The sequence below is a fragment of the Paralichthys olivaceus genome, chromosome 20, assembly GCF_024713975.1.
Source record: "Paralichthys olivaceus isolate ysfri-2021 chromosome 20, ASM2471397v2, whole genome shotgun sequence".
Taxonomy (NCBI): Eukaryota; Metazoa; Chordata; class Actinopteri; order Pleuronectiformes; family Paralichthyidae; genus Paralichthys; species Paralichthys olivaceus.
In genome coordinates, this window is record NC_091112.1 from 723,781 (window position 1) to 742,512 (window position 18,732).

The 18,732-nt window shown below is 44.1% G+C and overlaps 1 protein-coding gene across 4 annotated transcripts; it reads left to right on the top strand.

The window, feature by feature from the left end:
• The first annotated feature begins 139 nt into the window (after positions 1-139).
• On the top strand, positions 140-17,839 carry enpp2l (ectonucleotide pyrophosphatase/phosphodiesterase 2-like). 4 transcript variants are annotated; one of them, XM_069516256.1, is made up of 25 exons: positions 140-382; positions 2,106-2,211; positions 2,344-2,493; positions 3,141-3,266; positions 3,346-3,406; positions 3,581-3,678; positions 4,002-4,081; positions 4,302-4,421; positions 4,906-4,961; positions 5,611-5,676; positions 6,141-6,213; positions 6,294-6,402; positions 6,927-7,052; positions 7,141-7,172; positions 7,296-7,423; positions 7,642-7,720; positions 7,810-7,897; positions 8,182-8,354; positions 8,438-8,498; positions 8,637-8,776; positions 9,312-9,453; positions 10,083-10,160; positions 10,649-10,781; positions 11,163-11,316; positions 17,082-17,839. In XM_069516256.1, exons 1-25 carry the CDS (start codon positions 155-157, stop codon positions 17,250-17,252), a joined length of 2,778 nt encoding a protein of 925 aa, XP_069372357.1. In that variant the 5' UTR covers positions 140-154; the 3' UTR covers positions 17,253-17,839. The 4 variants fall into 4 exon arrangements, with proteins under 4 accessions (XP_069372357.1, XP_069372354.1, XP_069372355.1 ...); XM_069516253.1 differs by having other exon boundaries at positions 219-382; positions 4,906-4,973; positions 8,182-8,360; XM_069516254.1 differs by having other exon boundaries at positions 220-382; positions 4,906-4,973.
• Positions 17,840-18,732: the final 893 nt, after the last annotated feature.

Below are 18,732 nucleotides of genomic sequence, written 5' to 3' on the forward strand. Positions count from 1 at the left end.
AAAATCTCCCAAAACTCAACAATTTACAAAACAAGTGTTCGTGTTTGTGTCTCAGGGTCCAAACTGTCCAGTCCTCAGGAGACAGACTCAGCGCTGGACTCTGGAGCGAGCACCCCCCCCACCTGACGCAGAGCGCAGCTGTCACCATTACGTCATGCTGAGAGAGAGAGAGAGAGAGAGAGAGAGAGAGAGAGAGAGGGAGAGAGAGGGGGAGCGAGGGAGAGGGAGGGAGAGAGTTGGACCGTGCGCTCTGCTCCATCGACCCGCAGAGACGCACAGCTTCTACCGGACGTTGGCCACAGTTCCTGCGGCCCTCGGTGTGTGTTTCGGGGGTAATGCCAGAAGTGGATCCTCGGTCTGCATCATGCTGCTGGGCTCTTTGGTACGGTAAGACTGTGACGGTCTGTGGGACATGTTTAATCCCGCTGGACCCTGCTCTTCCTCCTCTCCCTCCCCTCCCTCCCCTCCCTCCTCTTCCTCCTCTTCCTCCCCTCCGCCCCCGGGGTGAGATTGTGCAGAATTGATGTATCGACCTGTGGCTCAGAGAAAACTGAACTTTGACTGAAGTTTTACTGTTTCACTGCGGCCTCGATCAACCCAACTTTATTTATATGGCTCCTGACAACGTGATGAAGAAGAGGGAGGCGATGATGATGATGATGGTGATTGATGAAGAAGATGATGATGAAGGTTGATGAAGATGAAGATGATTGATGAAGAAGATGATGATGATGGTGATTGATGAAGAAGATGATGATTGATGGTTGAAGAAGAGGAAGGTGATGATGATGATGAAGAAGAAGATGATTGATGAAGAAGATGATGATGATGATGGTTGAAGAAGAGGAAGGTGATGATGATGATGATGATGATGATTGATGAAGAAGATGATGATGATGATTGATGAAGAAGATGATGATGATGATTGATGAAGAAGATGAGGGTGATGATGATAGTTGAAGAAGGTGATGATGATGATGATTGATGAAGAAGATGATGATGATGATTGATGAAGAAGATGAGGGTGATGATGATAGTTGAAGAAGGTGATGATGATGATAGTTGAAGAAGGTGATGATGATGATGGTTGATGAAGATGATGAAGGTGATGATGGTGATTAATTAAGAAGATGATGATGATGAGGTTGATGATGAAGATGATGATGATAAAGGTGATGATGATGAAGATGAAGGGGATGATTGAGATGATGAAGGTGATGATGAAGATTTAGATGATAAAGGTGATGATGATGAAGGACTCGTCCTCAGGACAGGACTCGACCTCAGTCCTGGACTCGACCTCAGGACAGGACTCGTCCTCAGTCTCCGTTGAACTCTTCATGTTTGAGTTGAGGATAAAAACACGTTGCTCAATGTTTGTTGTGACTTGAACCTCTTCCTGTCACTGTTCATTGGCTCCTCCCCCACAAAGACAGTAAAAATCAGACTCAGACTCAGACTCAGTCTCAGTCTCAGACTCAGTCTCAGGCTCAGACTCAGACTCAGACTCAGTCTCAGACTCAGACTCAGACTCAGACTCAGTCTCAGACTCAGACTCAGTCTCAGGCTCAGGCTCAGACTCAGACTCAGGCTCAGACTCAGACTCAGACTCAGACTCAGTCTCAGTCTCAGACTCAGACTCAGTCTCAGACTCAGTCTCAGTCTCAGACTCAGACTCAGGCTCAGGCTCAGGCTCAGGCTCAGTCTCAGTCTCAGACTCAGACTCAGGCTCAGTCTCAGACTCAGACTCAGTCTCAGACTCAGACTCAGACTCAGTCTCAGTCTCAGACTCAGGCTCAGACTCAGACTGTGACACGTTTAACGTGTCGTGTGACACGAAACGAGTCTTTATCAGTTATCTGCCGGCTCCTCTCTCCGACTCTATACAAGGAGTGGAATCACGGGCAACACTTCTCCAGGGTCGCCATTCCTGGCTGCCCGTTGACCTCTGACCCCTCTGGTGAGACGTGAACACAAATAAAAACTCCTTGTTTGGGCAACGAGTCGGGACGGTGACCTGCTCTGGTCCAGCATCGTCAGTTAAGACCCTTGAGCGAGAACTGGCCCCTGAGCTGCTGATCATAAGTGTGTGTGTTGTTCTGCAGGTAGTGGTGGCGATCGGCCTGTGGGGTTCAAACGTCTGCAGAGCTTACGTGTTTCAGGCGAGCCGACCGGCAGAGGGAGGAGACAACCCCCCGCCTCACACTAAAGGTGAGCTCCGCCCCGAAACATTCTCAATTCAAACAGTTCTACATTTTGAACCACGTTGTCAACTAAAGTCGATGGACAAGACGTGCGTGTTGCGGCAGTTGTGTGTAATTGTGCGTCTCCTCCTCCCTCCAGTCATCTCAGAGTGGGTCAGCTCAGCGGGCTCCTGTAAGGGGAGGTGCTTCGAGCTAGAGGAGGCCAAACCTCCGGGATGCAGGTGTGACAATCTGTGTAAAACCTACTACAGCTGCTGCTCGGACTTCGACGAGCACTGTCTGAAAACAGGTCAGTGCGACACGGTGTGGCACCACATCCACGTTCTCCTGGTTTCTCCTTCTACGTCACTGTGTCGTCCAGGAAAGATCTGGAACTAAAAACCTTTCAGTCGTTTAGTAAGTAGTCCTGAAGACGCAGATCAAGAGAAAACGAACAGATGTGAACGTTTGTCGAGCAGTGGAATAATCCACATTTGGTGATCCAGCTTATGTGAGGCAGCAGGATTGTGTGTCTGTGTGTGTGTGTGTGTGTGTGTTTCGCTCGACAACAATAGGAGACGACACATCAGGCCTCGACAGACACAAGTTAAAGGAAAATAAAATATGGCCAGAGTTAAAAATGTTCTTACTTCATATCATCAGAGAAGTAAAATGTTATCGAGAGAAGAAGTCCCACTCTTTAAAAGGACGACTGAGCTGCAGGAGAGACTCTGTGTGTAATGAGGACAAAGACTTTGATCAAATGTGGTTTTCATCTGATGCTAATTTAGACCGTGGCTGCATCTTGAAAATATTAAGTTTCTTGTAACCGGATCATTTGTAACAGCCGTGAGATTAAATGAGTCACTGTTCATTGTCTCGAGTCACGTTGCTCGGCCTCGTTGTGAATTTTGTGATAAAGTGAATTCAGTGACCTTGGCGTGTGGTGTGTGACAGCGGGAGGCTTCGAGTGTTCGCAGGATCGCTGTGAGGAGCAGAGGAACGACGACCATGCCTGCCACTGCTCAGAGGACTGTCTGGAGAGAGGAGACTGCTGCTCCAACTACAGATCTCTCTGCAAAGGTATCGCGTTCTGTCCACGAGAGGAAAACGAACGTGCATGAAGGTCGGTGATAACAGTGTCCTCTCGTTTCCTTCTGAGGTGAGACCTCGTGGGTGCAAGAGGACTGTGAGGAGATCAGGAGTCCTGAATGTCCTGCAGGGTGAGTCGGGACTCAGCAGTTCTTCTACTTCCTGTCACTATTACTAACATAACGTTATCCACAGTCAGCCATTTGTTATTATCATTATTATCTAGATTATCTAGATCTACAACTTTTGATCGTTTATATTTTATCTTGTCTTTGACTCTTCTTCGTCGTCCTTGTGCTGCTCAGCTTCATCCGTCCTCCCCTCATCATGATGTCCGTGGACGGATTCAGAGCCTCGTACTTGAAGAAGGGAAAATCTGTCATTCCCAACATACAGAAGCTCAGTAAGTATGTGACCCAAACTCAGTCGCAGTGATCGTGAAGCTCCGGGACTGTGAATGTTAGAGAAGCTCTCGTCCACGTTCCACAAGACTAGATGTGATTATCTGCTGCAGAAAGCACGTCCAGGTCTATGATGATCATCTACAGAGTCCTTCAAGGATCTGCAGAGGACACTTCATGTCTTCGTGTCAGAACTTCTGTCTCTAACAACGTGGATGTTGAATTTTCTTCTGCTGAAGTCTGAGCATTTCTTAAAGCTTCCGTCTCCACCATCTGTTTCTGTCGAACCTACAACAGCTTCTAAACAGTGTCGTGTCTCCTGCAGGATCGTGTGGCACATCAGCGCCGTACATGCGACCAGTCTACCCGTCGAAGACCTTCCCAAATTTATACACCCTGGCCACAGTAAGTATCTGAATGACGGCCTCTGTCCTGTGTACACTCGCAGGTACAGTAAAGCAGGACTGTTAATATGTACTTGTACGTTTGTAGGCTAAGTAAACACACATGTTTGCAGATAGCCGCGTTCAAAATGTCCTCACGGCCTGTTCACGTTGTGACCCTGCTGCGGGACAGGTTCCACCGTGTTATCTGACGTGTTTTCTTCTGTGGCACATCCCTACAGGGTCTTTACCCAGAGTCCCACGGCATTGTGGGTAACACCATGCACGACCCAGTGTTTAACGCCACCTTCAGCCTGCGTACCCGAGAGAAGCTGAACCACCGCTGGTGGGGGGGGCAGCCGGTGAGTAAACTGAGAATCAGTTCGAGTTGAGTCACTGAGTAAAGACTGTGAACCACCAGTGACACAGGGAGCCCCCCCCCCCCCCCCCCCCCCCAAAGCCATAAACTGTAAATAAAGATGGACGATGTGACTGTTCCCTAAACGTGAAGCCAAATCATGGGCCGCCACCTGGTGGCTGGCTGCAGTATAGGTCAAAACCGCTGCCTCCTCCATGTTAGCAGATGTGTGTTTATTATTTGAGGATATAAATAAAATGATTGACAGCTGAGACTGACTCCTGATTGGTTGAGCGTGAATCAACGCCCCAGCTCTGCTCCACGATCTGCACAGACATATTTTATATTTTAAATCTTTTCAACAGTTTTATTTTGTGGAGACACGTCGTCCGTCTTCATTTACAGTGGACGGGATCTGACTGTTCTGAACTCTGAGTGTTAACCTGTGTGTCCCTGTGTCCCTGTGTCTCTGTGTCTCTGCGTCTCAGATCTGGATCACAGCTCAGGAGCAGGGAGTGAAAGCCGGGACTTTCTTCTGGCCTTGGTACTTAAGTTGGTACTGGAATATTTTTCATTAGCTTCAGACCTGAAATCTACAAAACCTGACCTGAAGGTTACAGGAAGTTCTGAAGAGAAATAATACGATTCGTTGTGTTTGAGTTGTTTTAAAACATGTTTATATTCTGAAGTCTCAGAAACTACACGTGAAAATCAATGAGCTGATAAATGAACAGTGTGAATCTCCCAGATCCCAGCATTTATATTTTTATTTGAATTTTCATTTAGCATAATATCAAAATAACACAATACACAGAAGTGCCAGAATTAAGAAGCTAAAATAACTTTGGAAAATTCAAACAAAAAAGAGTGAAGTCTGTTTAACACATTGAAACACCTTCGTAGTAATACTATGTTTGTGTGTCATTTCACGTTTTCACACACTTTGTGTATTCTCTCACTCTTTTACAACTTTCTGAAGGATTCACAGTATTTTCAAACACATCCGTGACCTAATGAGCACGAGGCCTCGTCTCACATCCTGAGACTGACTGACACAGACACGGGACAATAGTCCCTCACACTCTCTCACAACAGACGCAATTGACGAGTCCCAGCAGCTGATTTACACTCGTGCGTGTGTGTGTGTGTCTATGTGTGTGTGTGTGTGTGTGTCTATGTGTGTGTGTGTGTAGGGTGATTCCTCTGGAGAGAAGGATCCTGACCATCCTGCGTTGGCTGCTTCTCCCCGACGACGAGAGGTACACGTCAGCTTTCTGTTGTCACTGAAACAATGATAGTTAGTGATGTTAAGCTGTGTTCAGCTGCAACATGACACTTCACCACTAGATGTCACTAAACTCTTCACACTGAACCTTTAAAACTGATTTTAGTTGGGGGTCAAAGGTCACCGTGATGTCACAAAACACGTTTTAATGGCAACAAGTCAAGGATTCATCAGATAGTCATGACAACGAGAGGAGATGTGGTTCTGTATCCAGTGGTGAGCAGATGTGGCGTCTCTGAAGGGTGAAGTGTTTTCACAGTGATACACGGAGACGTCGCTTCGGTTGTGTCTCAGCTCAGAGACGGTCTCTGCCAGAAACAACAAGCTGAGCAGAAGAGGTTTCATCTTGTTCACTCTCCACACTGACCTCAGGAGCCTCCAGCTCCTCTTGTTGAGGTAAAATGAAAGTGAAACATGAAAACATCTGTCTCTGTGCAGGCCGTACGTCTACGCCGTGCACTCGGAGCAGCCCGACACCTACGGACATCGACTGGGGCCGCTCAGCACCGAGGTGTGTGTGTGTGTGTGTGTGTGTGTGTGTGTGTAGACAGGATCCATGTTTCCATACGTCATCATGTTTCTTGTATGTAGCTGGATAATCCTCTGAGGGAGCTGGACAACATCATCGGTCAGCTGATGAACGGTCTGAAGCAGATGAACCTGCATCGCTGCGTCAACGTCATCATCGTCGGAGACCACGGTACGAGGTCGTTCTCGGTCACATGTGTCTCCTCCAGTTTATTTTAAAGTTCAAGCGTGAAATAACAATTATCAGGAGTTTGGGACTGAGTCAGTTGCTGCAGACTTTCTCTGGAGCTTCTCCTGCAGCCTCCTGGTACAAACATCTGTAACATGTCAGAGTGAGTCCATGAGAGAAAACATCTGGAACCTCCTCAGTGAGCGAGTGGGCGTGTCTGAGGTTTCTAACACGTGACGGACGTGAAACTGAAGAACACAAATCTCTCAGGATGAAGAAGAGGAGTCGTACACGTAGAAGACGAAGACGTCCACTTGGAAAGACGAGGAGGTTCCAGATGTTTTAGTGATGAGGGCCAACGCCTATGCGTCATGTCCCGCCTCCTGCTGCTCTACAGGCTCCGCCCCTATTCCAAAGATTCTTCTACATGAAATAAACCGCCCCCATGACGATCGGCTGCTGCTGTGGCTGATGTTTCACCTCCAGAATGAAAAACTCATCACACTGAAACTGGTTCTGTCCCTCAGGTATGGAGGAGGCTCACTGCGAACGCACCGAGTTCCTCAGCAGCTACCCTCTCAACATCGACGAGGTCATGCTGATCCCCGGCTCGCTGGGCAGGATACGACCCCGCGACCCCAAATCCACCACATGTAAGACGACTCTGTCCTGCTGGAACCAAAACCATGAACACCAAGATAAGAAAAGATGTAACTCACAAAACATCCTGTTCTTTTCCAGACGATCCAAAAGTGGTTGTTGCTAACCTCACTGTAAGTGCTGAGCAACACACACACACACACACACACACACACACAGTACTCGGTACTTTCTGCTGCTGCCTGTGTTTGTCACCACGAGTCCGAGGTCGTTCACCTGGTTATTTGTTGTTTTAGTGCAAAATGCCGAATCAGCACTTCAAGCCGTACCTGAAGCAGCATTTACCCAAGAGGCTTCACTACGCCAACAACCGCAGGATCGAGGCCGTCCACCTGCTGATGGAGAGGAAGTGGCACATCGCAAAGTAATGTTCCAACTCCCGATATTTATTTATTTGTATATGAATATTTATTTAATCAAATCTTCATATTTGTCTTGAAAACAAAGAACGACCGACATTGTAAATGTAAGATTTTATTGATGTTCATTCTGTAAAGTTGTAAAATGTGTTCACACTCGAAACGCTCCTGAAATCCAAAGAACCGTCTTGTTCTTTAGTAGAAGTAAAAACGTGTGTTTCAGGAAAATGCCGGAGAGGCTGAGGTCTCGTTGTGGTTTCTTTGGCGACCACGGCTTCGACAACAAGATCACCAGCATGAGGGTAACGTTTCCTTTCTCCTCTGAAATAAAACCTGCGTCCAGAATAAAAATCCACGATACTGAAATTGTCTGTGCTGTTCTTGTGTGCAGACGATCTTCATGGGCCACGGGCCGAGCTTCAAGTTCCAGAAGAGCGTTCCAGAGTTTGACAACATCGAGCTTTACAACGTCATGTGTGGTGAGAGTGCTTTGATTTCATACCAACGGAAAAACCTGGAACCTTCAGGTCCGTCCCTGTTTCAGTTCTGAAAACCATCGAGAGCCTTCCACAAAACGTCTTCTGGATTTTGCGTTAATTCTACAAAGTGTTGTTTGTGAAATCTTTTAGATTTCGGTGTCGACACAGAATTCACAGGATTTCTGTTGCTTTCTCGAAAAGAGCTCAGAAGTTTCCAGCCTCAGAATCCGACAGTAAAAGAAACTGACTCCTTCCTCCCTCGCTCCTCTGTCCCTCTGCGTCAGACCTGCTGGGCCTGAAGCCGGCCCCGAACAACGGGACCCACGGCTCCCTGAACGACATGTTGAAAGAGCCGCCGCACCGGCCCAGCATGCCGCAGGAGGTGACGGAGCCGACGCCGCCGTCCGACGGGGAGGTCACCGTGACGCACGACCTGGGCTGCAGCTGCGACGATGAGGTCGGGGTGAGCGGGCGGCGACGTCACGACAGATTCTGACGTCGGACGAAGAACTGACGCTGTGTTGTGGTTTTCTGTGACAGAACAAAGTGGAGGAGGTGATGGAGGCGTTCAGTCCCGGGTCAGAGGAGGTCTACAGCTACAGTAGGTTTCTGTTTTATCACAGCAGCAGGAGGACGAGGGAAACACGGAGCGACGTTCGAGTCCAGGTTGTTTCACTGTGTGTGTGTGTGTGTGTGTGTGTGTGTGTGTGTGTGTGTGTGTGTGTGTGTGTTCATGCAGACGACACACACTTGCCGTTCGGTCGTCCGGCCGTGATGTTCGACACTCTCTACAGTTTACTTCATCATGTGGAGTTCATCAGTGGATACAGCAAAGAGCTGGCCATGCCTCTGTGGACGTCATACACACTTCCACGACAGGTACACACACACACACACACACACACACACACACACACACACACAGCCTGTTCCCTTTTGAAAACATTGATCCAACACGTGTGGTTCGCTCTGACGTGACTTTAACATGTTTCCTGACTCTCACCCTTTTAAACCGGGCCCCAGGTTGTAAAAGGTCCAGCAGCTGTTGTTGTCGTGTTCTGTGAGTGAACGAGTTTGTGTGTCTGTGCAGAACATGACGGAGCAGCAGGAGCACGTAAACAACAACACAACACACACGCTCTGTGTGTGCGACGCTCTGAACACGCGTGTTTTTCCGATGTTTACAGGAGGAAGTGAGCGGCAGTTTTACAAGAGGCAGCTGCTCACACACGTACACACCCCCCCTCCACACACACACACACACACACACACACACACACACACGTACACACCCCCCCTCCACACACACACACACACACACACACACACACACACACACGCACACACACACACACACACACACAGGAATGTATGTGAACGTTGTTTTACATGTCAGTAATATGTGGTGTCTCAGGAGGACATGACTCCCGTCCCGGACGTGTCCCCCGGCGCTCAGTGTGTCCGGGTCGACTCCAGAGTGTCGGCTGATCACAGTCAGAGCTGCACCGCCTACAGTCAGAACAACCACCTCACACACGGCTTCCTGTTCCCGCCAGGTAAACCTGCCGGACGGTGACACCGATGACCTCACAGAATGTCATTTCAATGGTTGTTTACACGTGACGTCGGGCATTTTTCCAACTCCGTCTTCTCCTGAGGTCCGTGTTGTCCAGGTCAACAGAACACGTTGTTTACACGTCAGCGTCTCGTTCAGACGTTTGTCCTGATCTAGGTTTCCATGGAAACGTGTCTGTGGGAGCAGCAGATGCACAAACATTCCACCAGATGTCACTAAAGCCTCATGTTCAGTGTCTGAGGTTTCAACATGGTGTAAAATCTATATCTATATTAGAAACATCGTGAGAAACCAAACAGCACATTTACTGACGGACAGCGCCCTCTGCTGCCACACGCTGCTTTACTTTACAGAGAGGAAATCTTCATTATTAATTAATGTACTTTATCAATATTTAAATATGTTGAGTGACGTCATTATTCTTTAAAGTAAAATCAAACTTTAAACCAGATGTTTTTAAATCAACACTATTTCAGTTTTTTCAGTAACAATCAGAGTAAAACACAAAGTTGTCTCCGGTGTGATGTCAGAACCAGATGCATGAGGTTTCTATGGCAACAGTGTAAAAAGGCGATGGATGATACGTATCTGTTGTTGTTTCGTTGACAGAACTCGCGTCATCTCCCGAGTCCAGATACGACGCTTCACTCATCACCAACTCGGTCCCCATGTTCCCGGCCTTCAAGAGTGAGTCGTTCAGGGGTTGTTTGTTTCTCCTTGACGCTAAAACGAAAACCAAGACGACGAGTTACGACCTGAAACGAGTTAAATCGATGCCTGTTTAAACAAAGGTGGTGAGTCACGCCTGAGCGAGGACGGCCTGACACTCATTGTTTCTGCAGAGCGGGAGAGAGGCCGGGGGGGGGGGGGGGGGGCAGAGACAGAGACAGAGACAGCTTATCAGGACAAAACACAATCTGTGTCTGGATCAGTGTCTCACATAGAAACGTGAATTAATGTTGTCAGCTCTGTGTGTGTGTGTGTGTGTGTGTGAGAGAGAGTGTGTGAGAGAGAGTGTGTGAGTGTGTGAGAGTGTGTGTGTGTGTGTGAGAGTGTGTGTGAGTCTGTGTGAGAGAGTGTGTGTGTAAAGTTTTATTATCATTAAAGGTGCGTTCTGAACAAATGGGGGTTAAACCAGAAAGTGTGTGTGTCACTGCTTCTTCCTCTGTGTGCAGGAATGTGGAGCTACCTGCAGGGGGCGCTGCTGAGACGTTACGCAGAGGAGCAAAACGGCATCAACGTGCTCGCCGGGCCCGTGTTCGACTTTAACCACGACGGCCTCCGCGACACCACGGACACCATTAAAGAGTAAGGGTCAGAGGTCAAAGGCTTCCTGCAGTCGTAGTTCGATTGAGTTCCACCGGTCAACAGTAGGTGGCAGTAATGTGCCATGACAATAAAAAGTAGGAAATAGAATTAAAATATATAAAACGTATACATATATATATATATATATATATATATATAATACACAGAATACTAATCGACAAACTGACCGTTTATTATCAAATTCTTCTCAAGAAGTTGTTTTATGAGGAAAACAAATAATTCAACTTATTAATCTGTAAAAAATAATTAATCGTGAAAAACGTGTTCTGGTGATGAACACGGAATCGAAAACAAAACTTTGTTTGTAAAAAAAGACTTAACGATGATATTGAATCAAATAATCACCCCCTCTCCCTCCAGGTTCTCCCCCGACTCGCCCCCCGTCCCCACCCACTTCTACACGGTGGTGACGAGCTGTGAGGAGCGGAACCAGACGCTGGACGAGTGTGACGGTGCGTTCAGGGTCTTCACCTTCCTGCTGCCCCACAGACCCGACAACAGCGAGGCCTGCAACGTGAGTCAGATCACCTCAATCACATTTGAATATTTTAGTCCCATTAAAGATTTTAAAGGTGCATCCGTCACTTCCTCATAAACCACGAGGACGGTAAAGATGAGACTGGAGCTCCGGCCTCGCGGCGGCCAAACAAACACTCACTCATGTAAATGACGTGAGAGGATGAGTCATTTGGACCAAAACAGTCATTTGGACCAAAACAGTCATTTGGACCAAAACAGTCATTTGAGACGGGATTGAACGTTTAATGTCACAATAACAAACCTGTTGTCAGGGAAAGTTTCCATCCATCATCAAAATACTTTATATAAAATACTTTATATTTACATACTTTGTATTTAAATACTTTATATAAAATACTTTATATTTAAATACTTTATATAAAATACTTTATATTTACATACTTTATATAAAATACTTTATATAAAATACTTTATATTTAAATACATTTTATATTTACATACTTTATATAAAATACTTTATATAAAATACTTTGTATTTAAATACTTTATATAAAATACTTTATATAAAATACTTTATATAAAACACTTTATATTTAAATACTTTATATTTACATACTTCATATAAAATACTTTATATTTACGTACTTTATATTTAAATACTTTATATTTACACACTTTATATAAAATACTTTATATAAAATACTTTATATTTAAATACATTTTATATTTACATACTTTATATAAAATACTTTGTATTTAAATACTTTATATAAAATACTTTATATAAAATACTTTAAATTTACATACTTTATATTAAAATACTTTATATTTACATACTTTATATAAAATACTTTATATTTACATACTTTATATTTAAATACTTTATATTTAAATAACTTATATTTACATACTTTATATAAAATACTTTATATAAAATACTTTATATTTAAATACTTTATATTTACATACTTTATATAAAATACTTTATATTTAAATACTTTATATTTAAATACTTTATATTTACATACTTTATATAAAATACTTTATATTTAAATACTTTATATTTAAATACTTTATATAAAATACTTTATATTTAAATACTTTATATAAAATACTTTATATAAAATACTTTATATTTAAATACTTTATATAAAATACTTTATATTAAAATGCTTTATATTTACATACTTTATATAAAATACTTTATATTTAAATACTTTATATTTAAATACTTTATATTTAAATACTTTATATAAAATACTTTATATTTAAATACTTTATATAAAATACTTTATATAAAATACTTTATATTTAAATACTTTATATAAAATACTTTATATTTAAATACTTTATATAAAATACTTTATATAAAATACTTTATATTTAAATACTTTATATAAAATACTTTATATAAAATACTTTATATTTACATACTTTATATAAAATACTTTATATTTAAATACTTTGATTGTGAACTGGTCGTGAGTCTGACTCATATCGTCATTTTGACCGATGGGATTGTGGCTCATGAGTCAGTGTATATCTCACACTGAGTGCGCTCCAGTCTGCAGTGAGTCAGGGAAATGGAATGTGTAAAAATGCATATGAACCAGTTTTGTAGTGTAGTTTTGCAGTGTTAGATAAACACTGACTCATAAGCCACAATCCCATCGGTGCCATGGCCCAAGTCAGAATAACGATATGAGTCAGACTCACGACCAGTTCAGAATCAGGAGTACTTTAGTAATCCCTGTAGGGAAATTCAAAAAAGCGAGTGTGATGCAGATCGAGTTATTCACGAGTTATTCAGCATCTCACTCTTACGGGGGGGGGGGGGGGCACCAAACCAAAGAAACACATGAGGCCAAACCACGTCTTCTGCAAATCAATCTCTCTCTGCACAAAGGTCAAACTGCAGATACATAAAGTGCAAACCTCACGCATTACACACACACACACACACACACACACACACACACACACACACACACACACACACACACACACACACACACACACAGGAATGAATGTGAACATTGTTTTGCAGAAAACTTTTCACTTCTCTTCCTCTTGTATACTTCCTCTTCTGGACCTTTCAGTCGTTGTGTTTCCTGGAAATCCCCTCACTGCCTCTAGAGGTCGCTGTGGGTTAAACCATTTCAACTGAAGTTGTGTTGCTACTGGTTTAGTCTGTGTACTAATGAAACCCACAACATTAATATTCAGATTAAACAGGTCACACTTCTGTCATATTATTATCAATGTTTTCTCAATAACTAACAATCAGGTTTGAATCACAGCCTGTGAAGAAAGATGGATGACACATCTCCACTTCCTCCCACCTTCCAGGAATGAAGTCAAAATTTTACGGGATACGTGGTGATCGTAGTGTGGAGCCGTGGTTTCAAGGAGATAAAACTTTATCTAACATCTACTTTGATTCTTTAGTTTGGTCCTTGTCCCATCTGCTAATGTGGAAGATGATATATATAATATAATATATATATATATATATATATATATATATATATAATCCAGACATTTGGCTTGAGCCGTGACATCGTGCATCTTGATTTACGGTCTGCACTTTAGATGTGGTTAACATGACTTGCATGCTGCCTCTGACACAGTGGGTGTAAATGTCAGACTGACGAGGCCGGGTGTTTCCAAACTACTAAGACACGTACGGAGAAACAAACCAGCACCTTGACAGTCTCCCACACAATATGAGGAACTTCTGTGTCCTCAGGAAATGAGATGAAGAGCAAATGTCACCGCAGGTCGTCCTCTAGTCGGGCTGACAGTTTCTGAAACCGTCCAGACAAGAAGAAACTGGTTGAAGGTGAAACGCAGCCGAGCAGCGTTTTAGTTTCTGCTCTGAATCGCCTGAGGCCGACAGGGTGTCTGGTCACAGAGGACGCGTTGGTTTCCTTCCTGCTCTCTGAGCACGACTGATAATCACATCGAACAGACGAGAGAACGAGCCCGAGGAGAGAAGAGTACATGGATGTGTGTTTAAAATACTTCTTTACCATTTGTTCTTCGGTGCATTTGTCTTAGTGTTTCATGTGCGAGAACACGTGACCGTTCTAATGGTGGAGGAATCTTTAAGTAAATTACAAATAAATTGGAGAAAAAATATATTAAAGTAAATAATCTACTTAAAAAAGTGAGGAAATACTTTTAAAAATACACGAAACCTGTGATACTGATGTACTTAAGTAAAGAAAAAACTCAGACCAAACACATTGTACATAGGGTTTAGTATATCGGGACAAAACAGAGTAGAGACAAGTAAAAGTACCTGCAGATGTCTCTGAGTACATTTACTTTATCACCTCCACAAAAAAAAGATTTGAAAGTTTTACACATTCATACGTTCACAGTGTTTCCTCTGTAAAGAAACCTGACACTTGCACCACGTGGATCACGTGATTTAAAATCCCTGGAGTTTAATCCTCCATCCAGAAAACGTCTCGGCCCCGAGCACCGAGGATCCCTGGGGTCCGGACGGGATGATGGTGACGTGACAACCGCCAACTTTGCCCTCGTGGGAGCCGCAGCGACTGCGTGTGATTGGACAACACGTTTATATACGTCATGACAGATATATATCACGTGATATGGTGCGCTCTGATGAGCTCATCTTGACAGAGGTTTCGTTGTTTCGTTTTGTGTGTGTGTGTGTGTGTGTGTGTGTGTGTGTGTGTGTGTGTGTGTGTGTGTGTGTGTGTGTGTGTGAGAACCTTTGACAGTTAAAAGTCACGTGTGTTGTCACACGAACTCACTTCAGCACAAAGAGATAATCTCTGCTTTGAATCAGATGAGAGGTGAATAACTTCCAAATAGAAGAAGTCTTTCTCACGAACACGCTCCGGACCAATCATGATGTCTCACCTCGTTTTCTAATCCTATCAAATTACCTCTCTGACGTACTGTGGAGCAGGGTTTACCACTTCCGCTGCAGCCAGCCACCAGGGGGGATGTTTAAGGTTTCACATTCGGTAGTTTCCATGGCATCTGTCTTTGTTTACATCTAAACACAATTCGAGCGGGCGGGGTGTTGTCTACTTTTGTCGTATTTGGTAAGAGGTCATGACGAGCGCGAATCTTTCCGCTGCGTTTTTGTTGTTTGCTTAAAGGTTTTGACATAAAAGGAGAATTTGTGTGGTTGTGTTTGCGTCTGGTCTCATGGTGGATTTGCCAGAGTACTTAGTTTCCCTCTCATGAATGATGTGAATACCCGGCCAGGGTAAACACTGCCTCTTGGCGGGCAGTGAGTTTATTTCGGTCAGAGCCGTTTCCACAGCAGACAACACCTTATTCTGTCTCTGGAGGCCGCTCCAACAATCCTGGGAACATTTATAGTACATCATATAGATCTGATCTAAGAGCTGATTTGTTAATGAGGCATCGATGTGCGTAGCTCGTTCACCTCATTCAGGTGAAATCATTCATTAAACCCAAACACGTCCCCGCTCCGCCCTGGGGCGAGGGATCATTTCTTCAAATTACAATAATGAGCTGCACTTGTTGTTCTCGACTCATTCTTTCCTTCAGTGATGAGTCATCAGGAGGCCGTCGGGTTTTAGTGTCTTGCTCAAAGACACTTTGGCACGTTGAACCAAGAACCTCCTGCTGGCCGCTCTCTTCTCTCTCTTCTCTCTACTGACCACTTCCATGAATCCAAAGTGAAACTGTGGAGTTATATCATCTTTCATTCATTGATCCGTCTTCAGTCATACGTTCATCCGTCACAATTAATATGTCGTTGTCCTTTTTTTTATTCCAGATAAAGTGTGATTCAGTCAAATCACTCGATTAATGAGGTGTTTTAAAGGTTCAGTGTGTAGAATTTAGTGACATCTAGTGGTGAAGTGTCATGTTGCAGCTGAACACCCCTCCCCTCCCCCTCTCCTTCCACACATGAAGAAGAACCTGTGGCAGCTTCAGTCGTCATAAAAACTCAAAGTGTTTAGTTTGTCCAGTCTGGACTAATGTAAAAAACATGGAGGCCTCCGTAGAGAGGGTCCCCTCCATGTAAATATAAAGTATTTAAATATAAAGTATTTAAATATTAAGGGTCTTTTCTGGGGTAAAGAAAACTACAATTCCAACAATATAGATAAAACGAACTAGTGAAAACATCATGAGGATTCTTCTACATTAGATTCCTGCCAACAGATCCACCTGAATCTGACACTGGACCTTTAAGACTAATTGGTCACAATTGAAACTAGGTTAGGAGTCCAGCAAATCAAGCTGCTCTAAAGAAATGTTGCTTCATGTATGAGCAGAGTTTTCTCCAGTAGCTCACTCACTTCTTATGAAAACCACTATTCTGCTATTCTGTGAAATCTGAACTAGACGAAACACGACGTTGTTTATATGCAAATCTTGATCTCTTTGCTCCGGGCAACAACTTCTACAAACGGGTTTACCGGAGCGTGTCGGTTGGAGGCTGAGCCTTCACATGATTCTCTGATCCTAAATCTACTAATACATTTTTTTTTCTTTTCAGGAATTAGTCATGTAAATAGCCTAAAGTCTGTTTCTCATTCGTGGGAGATTGGATCTTCTTCGTAATGGTCCACTTTTGTGTATTTCCTTTGGCGTCCTCCCACAACACAAACACATGCAGATATAATTATAATAATTATTATAATTAACGAGATCCTGGGATTGGCTCAGTCTCCTTCTGCGAGCCTTTAGGCGATATGTGGTACAGGTGGTGGATGGAAACCTACTTTAATTTAGCATAACGACGTGAATAACCACTTCCTGTCCGCGTCTCTGCAGAGCGCCGGGGACGAGTCGGAGTGGGTCGAGGACCTGCTGAAGCTCCACACGGCCCGAGTCCGAGATGTGGAGATCCTGACGGGCCTGGACCTCTACCGATCCACCAACCTCACCTACACCAGCACCCTGAGCCTGAAAACCCACCTGCACACCTTCGAGAGTGACGACTAGACACACACACAACACACACACACACACACACACACACACACACACACACACACACACAAAAGAGATTTAGCCTTTGTAGAAGTCCTGTGTTTCACCACATGCTCGCTGAACGTCCAGTGCATCGTTGTTCCACTCCTGAGGAACTGCCGGGAAGTGCTTGGAAAAGGGGAGCACGTTTTTTAAATTTGAATTTGTTTGTTAAGTAGTAGCTTGAAGATTAAAACAGGAATATTTAGAACTCTCTGAGAACGGATAAGCTAGCACAGGAATGACGCAGGACAGCGGAATATTCTCATAAACTCAAAAGTAAGGATGGCGCAGTGCACTGCATCCTCGTGCACAAAGGACCATACCAGGGCTTTAGCTCCATGACTAAATGATTTATTCGTCATATTCCTTGATGTAGAATTTAAAAAGTAATTCATGTTGTTTATAACTCAGTATACTTGTGGAACTTGTTATAGTTTTGTAATGGACCCCAGTGTGTCTGTTGTGAGGTCAAACTAACCTCGAAATTAGATTCTCATGTATGTATGAATAAGAAGAACTGAAAATCACAAAATAATAAACATGAGCGTCGACAACAAGTTTGTATTATTTGTAGTGAACGTGATGAAACACGGAGAAGTTGCTGGTGTGGTTCTGTCAACGAACAGAAATGTTTTGGGGAACGCACTGACACGGCTGTACGTTAAGGCCTGCTCACTTAGCGTAGCTTAGCATCACTTGATTAACATTGCTCGTGCAGGGGGACGTTATTGCCTTTGGACCAAAGACTGTAAATAAAGATGGACGATGCGTCTCCATGTCGCCCCGCTCTTCAGAAATAAAGGCAAAAATCACGGAACAGGACGCCACCATCTGCTAACCTGGAGGAGGTTTACGACCTACACTGCAGCCAGCCACCAGGGGGGCCATGTCGTCCATCTTTATTTACAATCCAGGCTAGCGGTTTCCCCCTGCTTCCAGTCTTTGTGCTAAGCTAAGCTAACCATCTCCTGGCTTTAATATTTAACAAACACGTCATATTCACTAAATAAGTGGATTCTCCAAAAAGAGCGTGTGATCACCAGGGTCAGAAAATATCCAGAGGAAACTAAATCTGAATAAATATAATAAAGACAAATGAAACCAACGGTTCCGTCTTTGTGCCGATCGTCCTCAGCGACGGTTTCATTTTTACTGAGACGGTTTTTCCACTGAAGTTCAGTGTCCGACCCGACCCTGACTCTCACCCTCTGATTCTCGTGAGGCTGAAAACGTTGCTACAGAGACGGAGAACAAAATACCAAACAGTCCAGACCAGTGGGTCATTAACCCGTAATATAAATGGAGCTAACGGACAGTGCCAAAAACAGTTCAACTCAAAATATTCCTGAGAAGGAACAGATGAGTCCGACAGATTCTGCCGGACCGTGGTGCACACGACACTCCTCTGTCTCCACACCTCAGCCCTTAGCACTGTGAACGCACCAGCGCC